A 21626-nucleotide genomic window follows, 5' to 3' on the forward strand; every position below is an offset into this window, starting at 1 on the left:
ATCCAGGCTGCAGCACGGTGGCGTGGTCATGGCTCACTACAGCTTTGAGTTCCCAAGCTCAAGCAATTCTCCTGCCTTAGCCTCACAAGTGGCTGGGACTACAGGCATGTGCCACCATGCCTGTTTTTTTTTTTGTTGTTGTTTTTTGTTTTTTGGTTTTTTTGTTTTTTGTTTTTTGTTTTTGTTTTGTAGAGACAGGTTTTTGTTATGTTACCCAGGCTGGTCTCAAACTCCTAGGCTCAAGCAATCTGCTCACCTTGGCCTCCCAAAGTGCTGAAATTACAGGCATGAGCCACCCCACATGGCCCAACAAATTTTTAAAACTTGAAATCATATCAGGCATCTTTTCAGACCACAATGGAATAAAACCAGAAATCAATACCAAGAGGAACTTGGAAACTATATAAATAAATAGAAATTAAATAACACACTCCCAAATAACCATTGGGTCAATAAAAAATTATAGTGGAAATCAAAAAAAAAACTTCTTGAAACAAATGAAAATGGAAACACAACATACCAAAACCGGTGGGATGTAGCAAAAGCAGTGCTAAGAAGGAAGTTTATAGCAATAAATGCAATATCCAAAAAAGTGGAGAGATTACACATTAACAGTCTTAACAGTGCACCTCAGGAAGCTGGAAAAGGAAGGAACAACCAAACCCAAAATTAGCAGAAGAAAAGAAAGAGTTAAGATCAGCACAGAACTAAATGAAATAGAGACTAAGAAATAAAAAATGCAAAGGATCGACAAAACAAAAAGTTGGTTCTTCTTCAAAAAGATAAGCAAAATAGCTAAACCACTAGCCAGACTAACCAAGAAAAGACCCAAATAAAATCAGAAATGAAAAAGGAGACATTACAGTTGATACCACAGATATATGAAAAAGCATCAGAGACTATTGTGAACAATTATATGCTCACCAACTAGAAAACCTAGAAGAAATGGATAATTTCCTGGAAACATACAAGGTTCTGAAATTGAACCAGGAAGAAATAGAAGTCCTGAACAGACCTATAACAACTAATGAAATCAAATTGGTAATTAAAAAAAAAAAAAAAAAACACTCTCAACAAAAAAAAAGCTCAAGACCAGATGGATTCAAACCCAGACACACAAACATACAAAACCAAATATACAAAGAAGAACTAATACCAATCCTCCTGAAACTGTTCCAAAAAATTGAGGAGGAGGAGGGAACTCTCCCTACCCCATTCTGTGAGGTCACTATCAGCCTGATGCCAATACCAGACAAGGATGCAACAAAAAAAGAAAACTACAGGCCAGTATCCCTGATGAGCATAGGTACAGAAATCCTCAACAGAATGCTAGCAAATCAAATCCAATAGATAATACGCCATGATCAAATGGGATTTATCCCAGGAATGCAACGTTAATTCAACATGCACAAATGATTAAATGTGATACATCACATCAACAAAATTAAGGACAAAAACCCATATCATCATCTCAATAGATGCAGAGAAACCGTTTGATAAAATCCAGCATCCCTTCATGATAAAAACCCTCAACAAACTAGGCGTAGAAGGAACATACCTCAAACCAATAAAGGCCATATGTAACAAACCCACAGCCAAAATCATACTGAATGGGGAAAGTTGAAAGCATTCCCTCCAAGAACTGAAACACAACAAGGATTCCCATTTTCCCCACTCTTATTCAACATAGTACTGAAAGTCCTAGCCAGAGCAGTGACGCAAGAGAAGAAATAAAAGGCATCCAAATTGGAAAAGTGAAAGTCAAATTGTCCTTCTTTGCTGATGTTAGATCTTATACTCAGAAAAACCTAAAGATTCCAAAAAACTTAGATTTGATAAAAGAGTGTACTAAAGTTGCAGGATAGAAAATCATTTGACAAAAATCAATTGCATTTCTATATACCTACCAATAATGATCTATTGGAGAATGAAATCAAGTAGGCAATGCTATTTACAATAGCTATAAGATACCTAGGAAGCCAGGCACAGTGGCTCACGCCTGTAATTCCAGCACTTTGGGAGGCTGAGGCAGGCAGATCACCTGAGGTCGGGAGTTCAAGACCAGCCTGACCAACATGGAGAAACCCGTCTCTCCTAAAAATACAAAATTAGCCGGGTGCAGTGGCACATGCCTGTAATCCCAGTCACTCGGAAGGCTGAGGCAGGAGAATCACTTAAACCCAGGAGGCAGAGGTTGCAGCAGTGAGCTGAGATCGTGCCATTGCACTCCAGCCTGGACAACAAGAATGGAACTCCATCTCAAAAAAAAAAAAGAAAAGAAAAGAAAAAACAGCACCTAGAAATGCATTTAACCAAGAAGGTGAAAGATCTCTCTAAGGAAAACTACAAAACACTGATGAAAGAAGTTGAAGATGACACAAATAAATGGGAAAACATCCTATGCTCATCGATCAGCATAATTAATATTGTTAAAATGACCATATTGCCCAAAGCAATGTATAGATTCAGTGCAAGCCCTATCAAAATACCATCTTTCTTCACAGAATTTTTTTTTAATCCTAAAATTTGTATGGAACCATAAAAGAGCCTGAATAGCCAAAGTAATCTTGACCAACCAGAACTAAGCTATAGGCATTACATTACCTGACTTCAAAATATATTACAAGGCTATAGTAACCAAAGCAACATGATATTGGTATGAAAAGAGACACATGGACCAATGGAACAGAACAGATAGCCCAGAAATAAAGTCACATACTTATACAGCCAACCAATCTTCAACAAAGCTGACAAGAATACACAATGGGGAAAGGACAGTCTCCAATAACATGGTGCTGGAAAAATTGGATAGCCACAGGCAGAAGAATGAAAATGGACCCCTATCTCACCACATATAAAAATAAACTCAAAATGGATTAAAGACTTAAAGGTAAAGCCCAAAACTGTTTAAAAAAAAAAATACTAAAAGAAAACCTAGGGAAGACTCTTCTGAACATCCATCTAGGCAAAAAATTTATGACAAAGACCTCAAGAACACAGGCAACAAAAACAAAAATAGACAAATGGGCTTAATCTAAAAAGCTTCTGAATCACAAAATAAATAACCAACAGAGTAAACAGACAACCTGTTGAACAGGAGAAATATTTATAAATTATTCATCTAACAGAAGACCAATATCCAGAATATATGAGGAACTCAATTCAGTAGGAAAAAACAAATAATTCCCTTTAAAACTGGACAAATACCATGAATTTCTCAAAAGAAGATATACAAACAGCCAACATGTATGTGAAAAAATGTTCAACATCACTAATCATCAGAGAAATGCAAATGAAAACCACAATGAGTTACCTTCTTACCCCAGTCAGAATGGCTGTTACTAAAACGACAAAAAAGAACAGATATTGTCAAGGATGCAGAGAAAAGGAAATGTATACACGGTTGGTGGGAATGTAAAGGAATACAGCCACTGTGGAAAAAAGTATGGAGATTTCTCAAAAAACTAAAAATAGAATTCCTATCAATCCAGCAGTCCTACTACTGGGAGTATACCCAAAGGAAAATAAGTCAGTATATCACAAGGATACCTCACTCACATGTTTATTATATCAGTATTCACAGTAGCAAAGACATAGAATCAACCTAAGTATCCATCAACAGATGAATGGATAAAGAAAATGTGTTATATATACACAATGGAATACTGTTCAGCCATTAAAAAAAGAATGAAATAATGTATTTTGTAGCAACATGGTTGGAACTGGAGGTCTTTATCTTAAGTGAAATAAGCCAGGCACAGAAAGACAGATAACCACATGTTCTCATTCATATGTGGGAGCTAAAAAATTTAATAACGTGGAGGTAGAGAATGGAACGATAGATAACAAGGGTCGGGCATGGTGGCCCACGCCCGTAATCCTAGCACTTTGGGAGGCTGAGGTGGGAGGATCACTTGAGGTCAGGAGTTTGAGACCAGCCTGGCCAACATGGTGAAACCTTATCTCTACTAAACGCACAAAAATTAGCTGGGTATGGTGGTGGGTGCCTGTAATCCCAGATACTGGGAAGGCTGAAGCAGGAGAATGACTTGAACCTGCGAGGCGGAGGTTGTGATGAACTTGAGTTTGCGCACTGCACTCGGCGATAGAGCGCGATTCTGTCTCAAAAATAAATAAATAAAATACAAAAATTAAGCCAGGCGCAGTGGTGGACGCCTATAATTCCAGTTACTTGGGGAGGCTGAGGCAGGAGAATCACTCGAACCCGGGAGGCAGAGGTTGCAGTAAGCCAAGATCATGCCACTGCACTGCAGCCTAGGTGACAGAGTGAGACTACGTCTCAAAAAAAAAAAAAAAAAAATTATCTGGGTGTGGTGGTGCACACACCTGTGGTTGCAGCTACTCGGGAGGCTGACGTAGGAGAATAGCTTGAACCCGGAGGCAGAGATTGCAGTGAGCCAAGATCTCTTCTCCACTGCACTCCAGCCTGGGCAACAGAGGGAGACTCTGTCTCAAAAATACAGATAGATAGATAGACAGATAGATAGATAGATAGATAGACAGACAGACAGACAGACAGACAGACAGACAGACAGATAGATAGATAGATAGATAGATAGATAGATAACAGATATTGGAAAGGGGGGAAAGGGAGAGGATGAAGAGAAGTAGGTTAAAATGTACAAACATGCAGATGGAAGGAATAAATTCAATGTTGGATAGAGTAGGGTGGCTATAGCTAAGAAAAATGTATTATAGTCAGGTGAGAGACACCCTAAGTACTGTAATTTGATCAGAAAGCATTATATACATATGACAAAACTTCACATGTACCCTATACATTTGTACAAATTTAAAAAACAAAGTGGGGTGATGGATAGAGAGTGTCTAAATGCAGCTATTTTAGAACTGATGGAGGAAGGCCTCTAAGATTAGTCATAGCAGGAATGGGTGCATTTCAAGCAGAAGTAAAGGACAGCCTAAAAACCTAAACAAGGAAAGGTAAGAGCAAGCAAAAAGTTGAACCAACTAGGAACCACTAGATCATTTCCCATGAAGTTCATTATTAATACAACTTATATAAAGAATGAAAGAGGATATGTTGTTATCCTGAACACATTATTGAATTGGATGTCCTGTGGTATGAACGTAATATGAGAGTAACACATTTAGGAAATATTTAGAACTTAGAGATTTTACACATTAGTTTCACCCCCGACACCCCCCAAAAAAGGCAAAAAAAAAAAAAACTAAAGAGAGAAGAGAGCTTTGGTGTTTAAGGGATTGAAATAGCCAGGAAAACAAATGGGAAGGGAAAAACTTCTATGAGCTGGGTGCTGTGTTACAGTTTTTGGACACTTAATCTTAATGCCATACCTCACAAAGTAGGCAATATGAATCACATCTTACAAAGGTGCACCTGAAGCTCAGAGAAGTCAAACATCTAGGAAATAATACATTCAAACCTAGACTCACCTCTTTCCAAAACGACTGCACCACCCAAATAGGCCTTTTGTCTCTGAAATTGCCCTTCAGACCGTATTTTTCTAAGACCTTCATTCTTTGTGTTGTGGTGACAAGTTTTGAGCTGAAGGCAGATTTCAGCTCAGCCTCATTCTCCCTGACTCTCGGTTAAGCAATTCTTTCCCATACAGTTAACTTTTCAGCACTGCTTTCAGTGATGGGTCTGAGTGAGCAGTAGGCTGTTAATAATGCATGTGCTTCCTGTAGAGACTGGCTTCAGGAGAAGGTGAGCACTTGATCGTTTTCAGTGCCAAACTGCAAGTTGCTAAAGAGGACAAAATGCCAATTAGGCTTAAAAATTATGTCCAAAATTACAGATGTAAGCTTTTTAAAAATATTTTAAACACCAAGAACTAGGACAAAATATGAAAATTTGTGACTTCTGCCTATCTTTTACATCTGGAAAGTATCATTATTTCAATCTCACATAGTAGCTTAAGCTCCAAATAAAGAAGACCAATAGTTATACACAGTCTTCAGCACCATTCATTCTGTTTTTGACTAAATGCCCTGTGATCCTTACAATTCCACACTTTAAAATCTACCCTGAAATAACATTTATCTTTTTCAAAGTCCTCAACCATAAATCAACCATAATGGAAGCTCTTCTTGCTTTTATCGCAAGGATATGTGCTCCAATCTTTGTGTCTAAAGTGTTTACCTGGCTTTTTCACAGCTGACTCAGTAGATTGGAACCTTTTAATGCAACCTGCATGGCATGTGGTCACCAAATCTATGTGAGGTCTTTATAATTTTATATGATTGATAGCATATTGCTCTTCACTGATGAGGGGAACCATATCTGCTTCCTGCTTATCTTTGTAGATGTCAAGTTACTTAATCCATTTACTTTCATGATTGGGACTTCAAATGTAGAAATATGAAGGAAAAGAGAAAAGCAACCAGGCTCAACAAGTCCATGTCTGACTCTTAGGCCTAGACATTTTCCACTATGCTATTCTACGTCCCAGAGTTATAAAACCAAAGCTCCCTTTTCTACAAAGTAACCCAGTTAGTAGGGAGAGATGAAGAATAAATTAATTAATTAATCCGTTATTTGATTAATCAGTCAAATACCATGTCTTTAGGAGGGGGAAACTCTGTTTTTGGCTTTTATTATTTTTTAATTGGCGCATGGTAAGTTTATATATTTACAGGGTAACTTGTGATATTTTGATGTATGTGTTGTATAATGACCATTCAGGGTATCCATCGCTGCAAATATTTATCATTTCTTTGGGTTGGGAACATTCAAAATCTGCTCTTTTAGCTACTTGAAAATATATAACAAATTGTTCATTATATTCACCTTATTAGTGCTATAGAACACTACAACTTATTCCTCTTATCTAGCTATACTTTTGTATCCATTTACCAACCTTTGGAAAACCTCGTTTGTAGTTCCACAGTTTTCCAAAACTGTGGTCCATGGCTGTCTTTTAGACCTGCATTCAACCCCTCATCCCTCATGATCCCGAATTAGCTACCATTTTCCTCTCTGTTAAATGCATATGACTGTATTTCAAAACTTGCCCCAAAACTTCCCTCTTTCTATTTTCCATGACATTTCTCTCTAAAGTGATATATGTGAGTTTTTAAACTATAGTGTTATATCAATGCTAGGTATTATTACTAAACACAGCTCAAGACCTTCCAAGAAAACTTTCTGAGGTCAGTTTTAGCTACTCATTCTTTAATTAATTCTGCTGATATTTCACCTCTAATCTATGTCAGGCAAACATATGTCTCAGAACCTCAGAGATGAATCAGATGAATGAGAAACTACTCCCTTAGGAAGTTTATAATCTGTTTCCCAACCCTGCTCTCTTAGTCTGCTTCTCTTGAGTCTACCTATTCACCATTTTAATTGTTGCTCTTGTTAACTGTTTTTCTTACTAATCATAAACGCCCAGGGATCGTGTCCAAATGTTGTTGTTAGCCAAAAAATGTGGGCTGTGTCATGCTGATTCAAAACCTCGGACTTCTGATAAGCAACTTAATCTCTAAGCTTCAGTTTTCTCATTTGAAATGCAAATTATACTTACTATATAAAGTAGTTGTTACAAGTGAGATAATAATTTTAGTGTACAAAGGAGATAATAAATGGTTACTCTGTCATCACTTACTTGTCAATAACACCTGCGTTAACCTTCTACATTAGATGTAAATGTCTCAGTCCACTATTGGATACCCTCAAATAAGTCCCTCAACCTGCTCTGTTAGCCTTCTCTTACATCTCCTCTACACATTTGCTCTCTCAAAGCAAAAGTTCTACGTCTTTTTTTTTTTTTTTTTTTTTTTTTTGAGACAGAGTCTCCCTCTGTCTCCAGGTGCCAGGCTGGAGTGCAGTGATGGGATCTTGGCTCACTGCAACCTCCACATCCCAGGTTCAAGCAATCCTCCTGCCTCAGCCTCCCGAGTAGCTGGGACCACAGGCACACGCCACCACACCCAGCTAATTTTTGTATTTTTAATAGAGACAGCGTTTCACCACGTTGGCCAGGATGGTCTCGATCTCTTGACCTCGTGATCCGCCCGCCTCAGCCTCCCAAAGTGCTGAGATTATAGGCGTGAGCCACCGCGCCCGGCCTACTTCTTGAATATACCCTTCTCTTTTTACCATAAAGCAAATGAGTAGTTACTGCCATGTTTTGAGTGCCCATTGTGATTTAAGAAGGTGTTTTAGCCTAGACATGGTAGCACATGTCTATAATCCCAGCACTTTGGGACTCCGAGGCTAGCAGATTGCTTGAGCTCAGGAGTTCAAGACTAGCCTGAGCAAAATGACAAAACTCTACAAAAAATACAAAAAGTAGCCAGGCATGGTGGTGCACACCCACAGTTGCAGCTATTTGGGAGGCTGAAGTGGGAGGATTGCTTGAGCTCAGGAGGTCAAGGCCAAGGTCAGTGAGCCAAGATCACATCACTTCACTCCAGCCTGGGTGACAGAGTGAGACCCTATCTCAACAACAACAAAAAGGTGTTTGGTGCTTACATACATTTTTGCATATTACCTAGTTTTAACATAGTGGTTAAGAATAGAGATCCAGAAAAAACAAATATCATATGTTCCCATTTATAAGTGGGAGCTAAGCTATGAGGACGCAAAGGCATGAGAATGATACAGTGGACTTTGGTGACTCAGGTAGAAGGAAGTTTGGGGGTAAAGGATGAAAGACTACACACTGGGTACAGAGTACACTGCTTGGTTGATGGGTACACCAAAATCTCAAAGATTACCACTATGGAACGTACTCATGTAATCAAAAACCACCTATTCCCAAAAAAGTATTGGAATAAAGAAATTAAAAGTACAATAAAATTTTTTCAAAGAGTAGAGCTCCAGAGTCTAACTCCTTGTTTATTTTCATAGCTTAGCTGCGTGACATTGGACAAGTCACTTAAGCGCTCTAAAACTCAGTGTCCTCATCAGTAAATGGAGATAATAACAGTAACTATTATAGTGCCGTGTGAGAATTAAAAATAATAACTTGTATAAAGCAGTTAACACAGTAACTCATAGTAAGCTCTTAATAAATGTCAGCTATTTTTATTACTAATGAACTTCTTGTCATTTTCTTCTCATTCAACTCTGCAAGATCTCTTACAAATGGTGAAAGAAAGCGAAGTAGCTCTTTCAAATCAGCAACACAGCAAGTAATTGGCAATGATGGGACTTGAAACCAGAACTGTCTGGCTCCAAAATCCATACCTTTCCCACCATACTGTTGCCTTGTGCTAATCCCCCTACCTGAAAAGTATCCTTCCTTATGTCTAACTGGAATAATCTTTTGAAACCCATATCAGGCACTACCTCCTTCACCAAACTCTCCTTGATCCCCAATGTAAATGTGATCTCTCCCTCAAAATCCTCAATTTGTCATTTTTACACAGCATTATCCTACAGTGACTTGCACATTAAACCATGAGTTTTTTGACACCAGGACAGTGTTAGACCACTGTTTCCTGTAAAACAGAGACTTTAAGTAGATACTTAATAAACAGTCACTTGAACTGAACAGAGGTTGTTAAGGTCACAAATGGAAAAATCTGCCTAATTCAATCCAGGAATTGTTTATTTATGTGTCTCTAGGCCAGGCCCTATAATAGACACGGGCCCTATAATAGAACTCTTTGGGTTCAAAGAGTTATATAAGACAGATTCCTGGCCAGATATGACGTGGCTCTCGCCTATAATCCCAGCACTTTGGGAGGCCAAGGTGGGTGGATCACCTGAGGTCAGGAGTTCAAGACCAGCCTGGCCAACAAGAAGAAACCCGTCTCTACTAAAGATACCAAAATAGCCAGGTGTGGTGCTGGTCACCTGTAATTTCAGCTACTCAGGAGGCTGATGCAGGAGAATGGCTTGAACCCAGGAGGCAGAGGTTGCAGTGAACCGAAATCATACCATTGCACTCCAGTAATGGCAATAATAAAACTCCGTCTCAAAAAAAAAAAAAATCCTGCCCTCAAAGAACTTGCAATTTGATGAAAACACTTTGAAATCAGGAAGTACTTATTTTTAATGGAGCCATTATATAATCAAATGGAGCAAAAACTTCAGTGATGCAAATGAATTCTTATTTATTATTTGTACAGATACAGTTGTCTCCTCCAGCTGCTGTACCAGTTTAGACTACATCGTCACGTACCTCTTCAAGCACATAGCAAAAGAGGGCAAGAAGCCACTTCGATGCAGAGAGGCTACCCAGGCTGGTCAGAGACTATTTCATTTTATGCAGCAAAACCCAGATGTCCTGCAGCAGGTAACTGGTGGTTGGTCACCTAGCTTAAGAAACAAAGGTTCCCAGGAGCCAGACCTGGCCCTGAATATATCTTAGAGTAGCTGGGCTTGCCAAGACTTTTTACCAGTTATTATCTGGGAGTATTTTCCTTATAAGTGGTAAAAAGCACAGGCTTTAGGATTACCCACCCTCAAGAAATACCTGGGTTGTTCATCTCACCTCAGTGGAGCTAGAATTCAAAAGAGGATAGTTTTTCCAGAGGTCTGAGAAAGATTAGACAAAACTGGAACTGGAAACAGCCTCTGATTTCTCTCCTGGAGCCTCTGATAATGTCATCTGAAGTTTGCCTTGTGAATACTCTTGTATACTGGGAAATTACAATTTGCTGGGATCCCAGTGTATTTCAGGCAGCTTGCTAGGAACTTTTCATTCATCATATCATAGTTGGTATTTTTCCCATTTTAAAATGAGAAATCTTGGTTCAGATAGGTTAGGTAATATGTCCAGCAACATCTAACTAACAAGTAATAAAGCTGCAGTTTCTTTTATTTTCTAATGTATTTTCTAACTAGCTAATGGGTTAGGTCCAAGTTTAATACCATTTTTAAAAACTCACTTGTGCAAATCATAGTAATGGCATGCATAAGAAACGAATATTGCAAGGTGCAGTACCTGTAGTACCAGCTGCTCCAGAGGCAGAGGCAGGAGGATTGCTTGAGCCCAGAAGTCAAGACCAGCCTGGGCAACATAGCAAGACCCCATCTCTAAAAAAGAAAATTTAAAAATTTAAAAATACACATGCCAAAAATATTTCAAAGAAAACAATACCATTTTTTATGGCCATGCCATGAATGACTATATATATATATATATATATATATATATTTTTTGGAGACAGGGTCTCACTTTCTCACCCATGCTGTAGTGCAGTGGTGTGATCTGGGCTCACTGCAGCCTCTGCCTCTGCCTCTCAAGGGCTCATGCCATCCTCCCACCTCAGCCTCTTCCTGAGTAGCTGAGGCTACAGGTGCACACCACCACATCCAGCCAGTTTTCTTACTTTTTTTGTAGAGACAGGGTTTTTGCCACATTGCCCAGGTTGGTTTTGAACTCCTGATTACAAGCAGTCCTCTCACCTCAGCCTCCCAAGGTATTGAGATTACAGGTGTGAGCACTGTGCCTGGCCCCATCACATATTTTCTAATTCCACTAAATTTGGAAAGTATCTTAATCCTGTTTTCAGTTGTTTTCTTTTGCCAAATTCTATCCATAATAGTTCGTAATTTGCAAATGTAAACACTTCAGTAGTGTGTTGCTATATGACCATTAGGGACCAAATGTCAGCTGGGCGCAGTGGCTCACACCTGTAATCACAGCACTTTGGGAGACCAAGGCAGGTGGATCACAAGGTCAGGAGTTCGAGACCAACCTGGCCAATATGGTAAAATCCCGTCTCTACTAAAAATACAAAATTTAGTGCAGCGTGGTGGCACGTGCCTGCAGTCCCAGCAACTCAGGAGGCTGAGGCAGGAGAATTGCCTGAACCTGGGCAGCAGAGGTTGCAGTGAGCTAAAATCATACCACTGCACCCCAGCCTGGGCAACAAAACAAGACTCTCTCAGAAAAAAAAGAAAAGAAAAGAAAATGTCACTCTATATCAGTAAATGATGAAAATAGAATGAGAGACAGCTATGAAAGAAGTTTCCTTCCTGGCTGTCATTTTTGCTGATATTTAAATGAAGTTATGTAAACTTTATTCGTGGTAATGTTTCAATTAACCAGTTATTTTCCAGGGATAATGGGTGTCATTCATGTTTTGTGTAACTAGGCAAAGGGTTGTAGACCTATAACTATTTGGTGTGACCCTGGAACTGTTACAACATCTTGGTAATATAAAGGAAAAAGGAAGGTACCTCACATTTAGTGGGAATTTATTATGTGCCAGGTTCAAGACTATTAAGATTCATAAGAAATAATTTCTCTCCTTACAAAATGTCTTGTCATGGGACAAAGAGACAAGTAACTCACAGGTGTTTGATAATTTCATTAATATAGTGACGACAAAGAAAGTAAAATACAAGGGGAATATTGTCAGAGAATTCTCCTCATTTAGACTCCACAACAACCCTGAAAAGTGGATATCAGCATCCCCATTGTACAGATGAATAAACCAAGGTACAGAGAGATCAACTAGAAAGTGGTAGAGTTGGAATTTGAACCCAGGTCTGTTTGACTCAAAAGTCCAAGTCCTTACGACTTACCCCATTGATATTCAAGACAAGGATAATATCTCAGGTTCACCTGGAATGGCTTTTCATTTTACATTCTATCAACATGTCAGTGCGTCTCTCCTCCCTCCCCACCCCACCCAAATGCAGTAGCCACTGGTACCGGTGGGAGTGGGTCACAGCCCTCATGTGTTTTGCATGGAGAAGGTTAAGGATCACTAGCTTAGAGCATGTCCCCACTGAAAAAAAATAAATATTCACAGATTGGCTAGGAATTAGACCCGGCCTTTACCCACCCCACCATGGCAAAGGACAAGTCCACCACCAAATCACTCCTGCCAGCACTCAGCCATAATCACAGTATTGTCCCATAAACTTTGGCAGAAACTTTTAAGTTGGTAGAAAATGTTAGCAAAAATCAATAGGCTATGGCCCTAGACAAAATACTACCAGATTTTGCAAAGCAAGTAATGTGGTTGAGCAGAAGACAAATCAGGTTTGTCTTTACTCAGAATTACCACTCATTTGTTGGTTTAAGTAATTTCTGTGTGTTAATAATACTTGGTAATCCTTCACTTTATAGCATATGACTAAGTAGTGATATATCTTTATCAACAGTGGAATACATTCTATTTATTTGGAATGTAGGCTTTCAGATAGCATTTTAAATATTAATGACTGGGCTCTGGTAGTCAGCATAAATATGATTTGCATTAGCACTAGGTTATATCATCTTGAGTGCCTCTGATGTCAGCTATTAGGTATAGTAATATCTGACATCATCTCCTTAGGTCACTGACAACTTTGACCTCTATTCTTATGCACAGTTTCTGTCGTCTCAAAAGCTCTTTTGAATTGATTTGAAATTTTGACTCTTCCCTTTATGAGGCAGTAAAATTGATAATTATTCAGATGGGAACAGAGCACTGAGTGAAAAATCAATTCCACCCGCTCTCTGCTGCGTATAAAATTACTTCTGAGTCGGCTGGACTGAACGGATGGCCAGAGTAAAAGCAGCAGGCAGGAGTAGTGGGAAGAATTAGCTGGACAGAACTAATAGCCTGAAGGGATGGACTTGAAAAAGAGGGAGTGGGCCAGTTGGGGGTTATTATGAACAGGGATGGGTCCCATTGATCATCTGTTTACATCGGCTTTCCAAGACCTTATAAATCAGCCCTGAAGAGCAGCAGAACCCAAGATTCAGCCTGTTACCGGTGGGATTTTGTATTGGATTATTTTCATTTTCACACTCAGATGAAAAGTGAGCCATTGATTATTCATTGGTTGCCCATTAAATGCTGTTTTTTATAGATGATTTGCCTATCACAGAAGGGAATGGACAAGGTTGCTGCTTCATAACTTGAGGTTTCAGTTTTCAAGGCATCTGTGTCGGTTAAGTAATGCCTAACCCTATTAAAAGGAATGGATTACAAATTGCTTAACAGTGCTGAAAAACTAGACCCTGATGACTAATTGTGCTTGGAGTTTAGAGAGGGTTTGTCAGCTCTTTAAACTAAACTGATGCAATGATACTGCAATTATTTACTAGTTTGAACTGTTTTTCCCCCCAACCTGGGCCTATTTTGCTGGAAGCATAATTGCATGAAGAATGTTAATTCCAAACTGCAAAAGTTATCTCATCAAGCTTCCATAGTAAAGGAAGCATGAACCTACATAAAGCCTTTCCAGCATCCTTGCAGGCCTTTCCATTTGTATGTAGCAGCCTGAGAAAGCTATTTTAAGTGCCTCTCACCTGGAAATGTGTTTATTATGCCCTGCTACGTGGCTTTAAAGCTTCAATATTTTTTAAAATGTTCTCCAAATAAGCCATTTTTCATATTTTGCAAACAACTCTAACTTTGCAAGCATTAAAATTTAGTCCGTATGAAGATCCATGTAAGTAAGTGAATCTGTTTGAAGTAAAAACGATTGCTTCACCAGCATTGCTTTGACCTAACACTTGAAAAAAACCCAATTTACATAAATTAAGATGGAAAATTCCCCAAACATTTTTATGTTATTAGAAGGATAAACTAAAAATTTAAGGAAAGACCAACAGTAACAGTGATCGGATTACTAATTACTACTCATCAGTAGCAGATAAGACATGGATCTGCTACAGTAATTCAGAAGACATTTCTATGTGAAATTTTTTCAGTTTCATCATTGGTCATTAAGTATTTGTATCTATAACTGTGTGTTATAACACACAGTTATAGATACAAGTACCTATAACTGAATTTATTTTACTTACATCTATTTATCTATTTTGCTCGTCAACTGTACTGAAATCCAAAAGAAATTCTAATTGTGATTTTCTTTCTTTTTTTTCCTCCTTCCTTTTTATGTTATTTATTTATTTATTTATTGCTAACATGGCATTTAACTACATTGTGAAGAGCTGTCAGGAGCGATAAAAATCATACTTCAGTAGGGACTTAAGCTGAAAGAACATTCACCCTTTTCCTCAATCAGTCAGTCAATCAATGAAAATTGCTTTTGTATAGTGCTCTTCATGACATGCATCCCAAAGTGAATTACGGCAAAAGGGAAATCATCTGCTCTTTTTTCATTTCTGTGTTTAGACTGAAACGATATTGCTCAACATTTTGACATACTATACAAGACATCTTTCATACTTAAGATTCCATTCCATAGTACTAAGTAGGAGAAAATGCAGTCGCATATTTAACTGGTGTTGAGATTTTGGCCTACAGAACCTTAGCAAGACTCTTACAGTCAAAAACACTTAAGCAGATGAAATACAGTCATATCTCTTATCCTCTTAAAAAGAATAGTCAGATTTTCTAATGTTAATAAAGACATTTCTAGTGATCCTTAAATAAAAAGTATGTTTTTCATGTAACCCATTAGCTCAGTCTGGTTGATTTACAACTTTATTCTCAATAATACAGCAGTATATTGATATTAAAAACAAGCTGAAAGAATGATCACAACTAGATCAGGTAGTAACAGATTTAAAAGGTTTAAAGGAAGCCAAGGATATGTCATTAGAGACTGAAGTTGGAAAATAGGCACTCAAATTCCATAACAGAATTTTTGCACACAGTGCTACAATCTTGGTATTAACAGCAAATTGGTACATATACACAGTGGGAAGAAAAATAATATTGGCAAAATGTAAGTGCTTCTATTCACAATAGCAAAGACATGAAATCAACCGAAATGCTCATCAGTAGTTGACTGGATAGAGAAAATGTGGTACATATATACACCATGGAATACTACACAGTCATAAAAAAGAAAGTGATCATGTCCTTTGCAGCAACATGGATGGAGCTGGAGGCTCTTATCCTAAATGAACTAACACAGACACAGAATAAATACAGCATGTTCTCACTTAATAAGTGGGAGCTAAACACTGAGTACACATGGACATGAAGGGAACAACAGATACTGGGGCCTACTTGAGAATGGAGAGTTGGAGGAGGGTGAAGATCGAAAACTACCTATTGGGGGTACTGTGCTTATTACCTGGGTGAAAAGTAATCTGTACACCAGACCCCTATGACATGCAATTTACCTATATAACAAACCTGTCCATGTACCCCAAACCTAGAATAAAAGTTCTAAAATTTAGAAATTTAAGAAATAAAATTTTTAAAATGTAAGTGCTTACTATGTGCAGGCCCTAGCTTAGCCTCCTTATGTATGCATTATCTGGTTTAATCATCACAGTGCCTTTGCGAAGGTGTAGTATTATCATCACCATTTTACAGATACAGAAACTGAGGCACAAAGAGGGTAGGAAACATTCCTGAGGTCACAAAGTCAGTAACTGGAAGAAGTAAAATTTTAGCCGAAATCTGTTTAACTCTAGGGTTCACATGCTTAACCACAAAGCTATCATTGTTCCTTTGTTGAGTGGCTTCTAATCTAAAGTATGTGTGTTTTGAGCATATACAATGAGGCAAGTTGAGTTTCCAGTAAGTCCCATTGGGGCCATCCTTAAGGTAGAATGGTTTAAAGCAGTCATCCTCTACCCCAGCATTATACTACAACCAGGACAAAACAGATAGGCAGTGACCCAAAGAGGCAGCGGGCAAGGGAGAAGGAGGCTGCTTTGTCAGCTGGTGCAGGAAAAGCCCTGTGGCTCCCACCACCACCAAGGCAGACCTAACCAAGCTTCCACTCTCTTATTCTACACCCACACCCATTCATTCATGTTATAGTCAGATGTTGAAGGTATATAATTTAGTAGGACATGTATGCTTGAGAAGGTCAGAACCTAGGAGTACAGCTGTTTTATAATGTTCTTTGTGACATTTCTTTAATGCCTCCAAGCTCTGGAGGTGTAACCCGATTTTTCTAGGACAGAATCAATATGGCAGCTGTGAAATGAAGATAGGGAAGCAACACGTGCTTTGCATCTCTCTCGGGTATCCAGCACATCTCTATGCATTGTCCTGACCTTCACCACAGATTCATTAGCATAGAATGCCATTTTTACTCTCTTTCTGGTTGTAAACTGCTTCTGTTTTCTAAAGGAAATTTCTGCCGTTGAGTATCATTAACTCTGTCAATGGTCATTCTTAAGGCCTGAATCTGACACCTGAGTTCCTTTGAGCCTCCTTCTCACTTTCCTATCCGTTATAACTACACCAGGTGTCACAAACTAAGATGCCTATAGGGCCAAGAAGCAGAAAACCTGAATGAGGCAGACATGAAGAAATCCTAACGTTGAGTGCACATCTCTGTCTAAAGGGGGCAGCCTCGGCACACCTCCAGCCAATTGTTGCTGAGAAGGTCAGACCCAGTGTTGCCAGACACATTGAAATTTCTCCCTTGAAGAACAGCCAGAAAATCAGATTTTTTAATGTGGGCACTGATTGAAAAAAAAATTTTTTTTAATCATAGAAACACTTGGCAGGCCAACACCATGTGCCTGGATCCCAGCTTTCCACTTCTGTGGTATGCAGTCTTAAGGAATTTCACAACTGAGACCTCCCAATGCATGATACCGGGTATTTCTCACAGCCAACCCACCCAGCACTGCTACCGTGATTATTTTTATTTCCATCTGGGTTTTTGCTCATTTCTGAAGCATACTTTTTTGGTTAGTTTTAAAAGGATGTAGTTATTTTGATTTTACTTAATCTGGTGCTCTGGGGCTTTTTTCTTAATTTATTTTGCTCCTGCTTTTACTCTTACTATACTTGTCTCTGCTGGAACTTCAAGGGACCATTTTATCACTTTTGAGTTACATCTTTGCACACAAGGAATACAATAAACAGGGATGAAATGAAATTTACTTGATACTTTTCAAACTTTCTTTTTCTTCAAAATAATCAGATTTGTTTGAGGTAAAAATAAAGTTTAGTTTGATCTGTGTGTGTGTGTGTGTGTGTGTGTGTGTGTGTGTGTGTGTGTGTACACGTGTACAAAATCTAACTATTAAGGCTCAAAATAAAATATTTAAGAGGTCCGGGACTGGCCAAAGTATCTAGGTAACAACCAGGTAATGAAAGTCTGAAAGAGAGTAAACTTCTTAAGAATGAAAAATTTGTGGCCATTGCCTCGAGAGATCAGTTTAGAAAGTTAATGCTTACAATTTTTAAAATAGAGAAACACTAGTTTTTTTAATATTAAGATGACATTTTACCTATGATGTTATAAAAGTATTTATCTTTATAAGAATGATCTAGTCCAGATCCTTTGTTACTAACCATATCTTTGCCATTTTAATTTTTATTATAGAAATATTTGATGAATGACTATTTCAATGTTAACAAAATGGTGTTTTAAAACAGAAAAACCAATTAAAAATAGATTTATTCTTGATTTATAAGTCATCAAGTTAACATTGTAGCCACAAGAACACACATTTATGGAGTGTATTTTTTCTTCCCTCAAAGATCACCTACATCCTGGTGCTGGTCCCAGTACCCGCCAGAGCCTGACACTTCATGAAAGTCAATGAATGTTTGCAAAGTAAACCCCAAAAATATTAGTTTTCAGAAGTATGATCTGCAGGCAGTGATTTTAAGTATCAAATCTAGTGCAGTCATAGACTGCTACATAATAAACCAGTTGGTAATGCTAAGGTAAGATTATATCATAATATACTGTAGAATAACCCTGCTGAAATTCTACGAGAAAATTTTATTCTAAACATGGGTGAAGAAAGAAAAAAGTGCTTCAAATATTGTTCCAAATGGTTAATGAAACAGAGAAGAACCTCCCAACCCCCACTAGAACGTGTGTTTTTCTACCTCTAAGCACAGTTTAAGGATGTAACCCATTGATAGCATAACTTGCCTTATTAATTGAAAGGAATGGAATCCACCAGATGTACCCAAACCAGCAGAGAGTTGGGTGACTAAGCAACAGCAAAGACACCATATTGAGTGAGCCAGAATCCAGTCTCCAAGTCATTTATTTCAGCCAGTGACAATACATTTAAACTCCTGTGCCTCAGCAGTGATTGATGGTTTAATATCATATATAATTTTTTTAATGAAGGAAAACCATTTAAATATGTTACCATTTGCACTGGTATTCTCCGATGTACATAACTGCATTTAATCATTATGGGGATTGTTTTTATACTTGTGTAATTTGTATCCAAGAAATAACTGTCAAAGTCATCTCATGCTGTTGCTAGAAATGGTACAGTGTGCTTCATACTTGAATAGATTCATTCTTCCCTGTACATAATTAAGAGTATTGGAGCTTTCACTATTACCACATAGGAATTCCATGTTTACATTTCTGAGAATGAAAAATTAGCCACAATGTGCTTTTTCAGGTTCCCGTTTTCCGAGGTTACGATATTTAAGTACCTTAGTTTTGTGCCAGTGTATGATTTGAAGAGTTTGATTTTAAGACTTTTAATATTAAAATACATAATAAAATTTTATTATCTAATTACAAGAGGGTTTAGCCTCTTATTAAAGTTGCTAAATCAGGCCTAGATTAGCATTATAATGGCACAGTTTGACGTGGAATACTCAAAAGTCAAGTTCGAGGGAGTGGAGGGTTTTTTTGTTGTTGTTTTGAGGTGGGGTTCCCCTACCCCCACCCCTCACACAAAATAACACGGATGAAATGCATGTATGGCAACAAACAAGAAGCAATTTGGAACGGTGAAGAAGGAGTGGAGGTGTCAGTCTAGGATGGTACCCTTAGGCAAGGCAGCTGGTATATGTAGCCTTTTGTTTATCTGCTACTGGTTTATGTAGCCTTTAGGCCGGCACCAGAAACAATCACTCCTACAGGGTCAGCTGCTGGTCAGAAGCAAAGTAAGAAAAGATTTTGCGTCCAAACACAGCAGCCATAATTTCTGTACAGCTGGCACCTGCTACTGGTGCACAGCATGAAGGTGAAAGGTCAAAGAGGCAGTTGTTCAAAACTCAAGAATGGCTTAAAGGGACTTGTAGATTAATCTGCTTTATTAACTTCTGTATATTAGATAACTATTGCTGTGAATGACAGTACATCTTTTTGAATAAGTCACATCTCTTTCTCTTTTAAATTAGCTTTTGAGTAATGAATATTAAATAGAAAGCATTTCAGGAGTAATTAAATGAAAACAGAATGATGTCATTTTACAATTATATTTGTATGTTTATAGAATAGGGGAATTCTAATGTTTTACAAGGAGCTAAAAGGGAAAAAAGAGCCAGCTCTTCATGAAGAAGAATTGGGAATACATAAGTCGCATATCCATTAGGCTTTGTCTTTAAACTAAAAAATACTATGTGGTTTGGAACTTAGTGTGAAGCCAATGGGTGCCATTGGCTTGATTTGGTATTCTCAGGGGCTCCTAATGCTTTCCTTATGAATTAAAGGGAACTGTAATCTGTCATCTCTCTTTTATCTGCAGTTTAGCTATTAGTCTGCAACAAATGTTCTCAGGATAGCAAAGGAGTGGTAAAAAAAAAAAAAACTGAACAGCCATACCTTTTACTCGTACTCATGGAAAGCAGATAGAGAATATTTCATAAAGGAAAAAAGCACCGCTACACAGGGTTATCCCAAGAATAATTAGGCATGCTTTATAACAGTCTCTCACCAGTATGGCAAATGGCAACCAAAATGGTTTTTAGCCTATTCATTAATAGTGGCCGGCATAATTGCCGTTATTGTAAATTAAGAATAAAAAGAATTCACAAAATATATCTTTTTTAAAAAACCTATGCAAGGAAAATTTCTAACTCATAGATTAAATACTAACCCCAACTCTGGGAAGGCTTTTAACAATATGTATTCAAAAGGAATTGGTTTTATCTGTTGACGTTCAGTGATTTTTGGTTTGTATTTTGTTTGTTTTCTTAAGAACTCTCAGAAACAGCAGCACTGCAGAGAACATCTGTGCCTTTATGCTAATGTAACACAGCAGCATTTATTTCTTATTTCACAAATAGAAGTTCTTTAGGATTTCACTTGCACTCCCAAGCTTCGATACATGTGCAGCCTTTCTACTCTTAGCGTTTCTATGACATAAAATGACACCGAGGATCATCTCCCTGCGTCACACAAAGCTAGCCCAGGACTTACCAGACAGATCCTAAATTTGTGTGACTACCTCAAAGAGGATGGCTACCTTGGCCAGAAAATAATGATTCAGTAGTGTTTTCTTACCATACGTACCATTCCAGAGAACCTTCCTAAATCCTTCTTGAAGACCTAAACTTTTCCTTCAGCCTGCTATTTCCTGCAGGGTTCCCGGGAAGTAAGACATCGCTATAGAAGGAAAACCTCAGGCTCAAACAGATAATTTTAATGAGTGATTATTATGAAAATTAAAAAAAGTAGAATCAATTATATGCTAGGCTGTGTGCTAAGTGCTTTACATATATGTATATGTATATATTTCTATTTACAACTTGTAACTGTGAGGTAGGTATTTTTATCTCCATTTTATAAACAAAATATTATAATCATAGTTCTGAGAAGTTAAATAATTCACCCAGTATCATACAGCTGATAAGTAGCAGAACGTGTGCTCTTAACCACTACACAGTACTAGTAACTAACTGGTCTAGAAACAGGGTTGGCAGGGAGGGAAAAGTGTCAGGAAGGAAGAGCCATACAGCATTCTTCAATCAAGGACTGAATTCAGTCTTCAGTCCTTGAGCCTAGGACTTTTTTTTCATTTTTTGAGACAGAGTTTCACTCTTGTTGCCCAGGCTGGAGTGCAGTGGCA

The 21626-nt window shown here is 38.1% G+C and overlaps 1 protein-coding gene across 5 annotated transcripts in view; it reads left to right on the top strand.

Moving 5' to 3' along the window:
- The window catches only part of RANBP17 (RAN binding protein 17), a 392396-nt gene that overhangs the window by 346841 nt on the left and 23929 nt on the right, over window positions 1–21626 (top strand). For 4 of the 5 annotated variants that reach the window (XM_032260328.1, XM_032260329.1, XM_032260330.1 and 1 more), the window contains one exon: window positions 10084–10250. The exons of the other annotated variant lie outside the window; for it this stretch is intronic. In XM_032260328.1, the coding sequence (XP_032116219.1) occupies window positions 10084–10250 (167 nt within the window). The remainder of the gene's footprint in view (window positions 1–10083; window positions 10251–21626) is intronic. 5 annotated transcript variants of the gene reach the window in all.

This window comes from Sapajus apella, unplaced genomic scaffold (assembly GCF_009761245.1).
Source record: "Sapajus apella isolate SASKATOON/1434 unplaced genomic scaffold, GSC_monkey_1.0 scaffold117, whole genome shotgun sequence".
Lineage (NCBI taxonomy): Eukaryota > Metazoa > Chordata > Mammalia > Primates > Cebidae > Sapajus > Sapajus apella.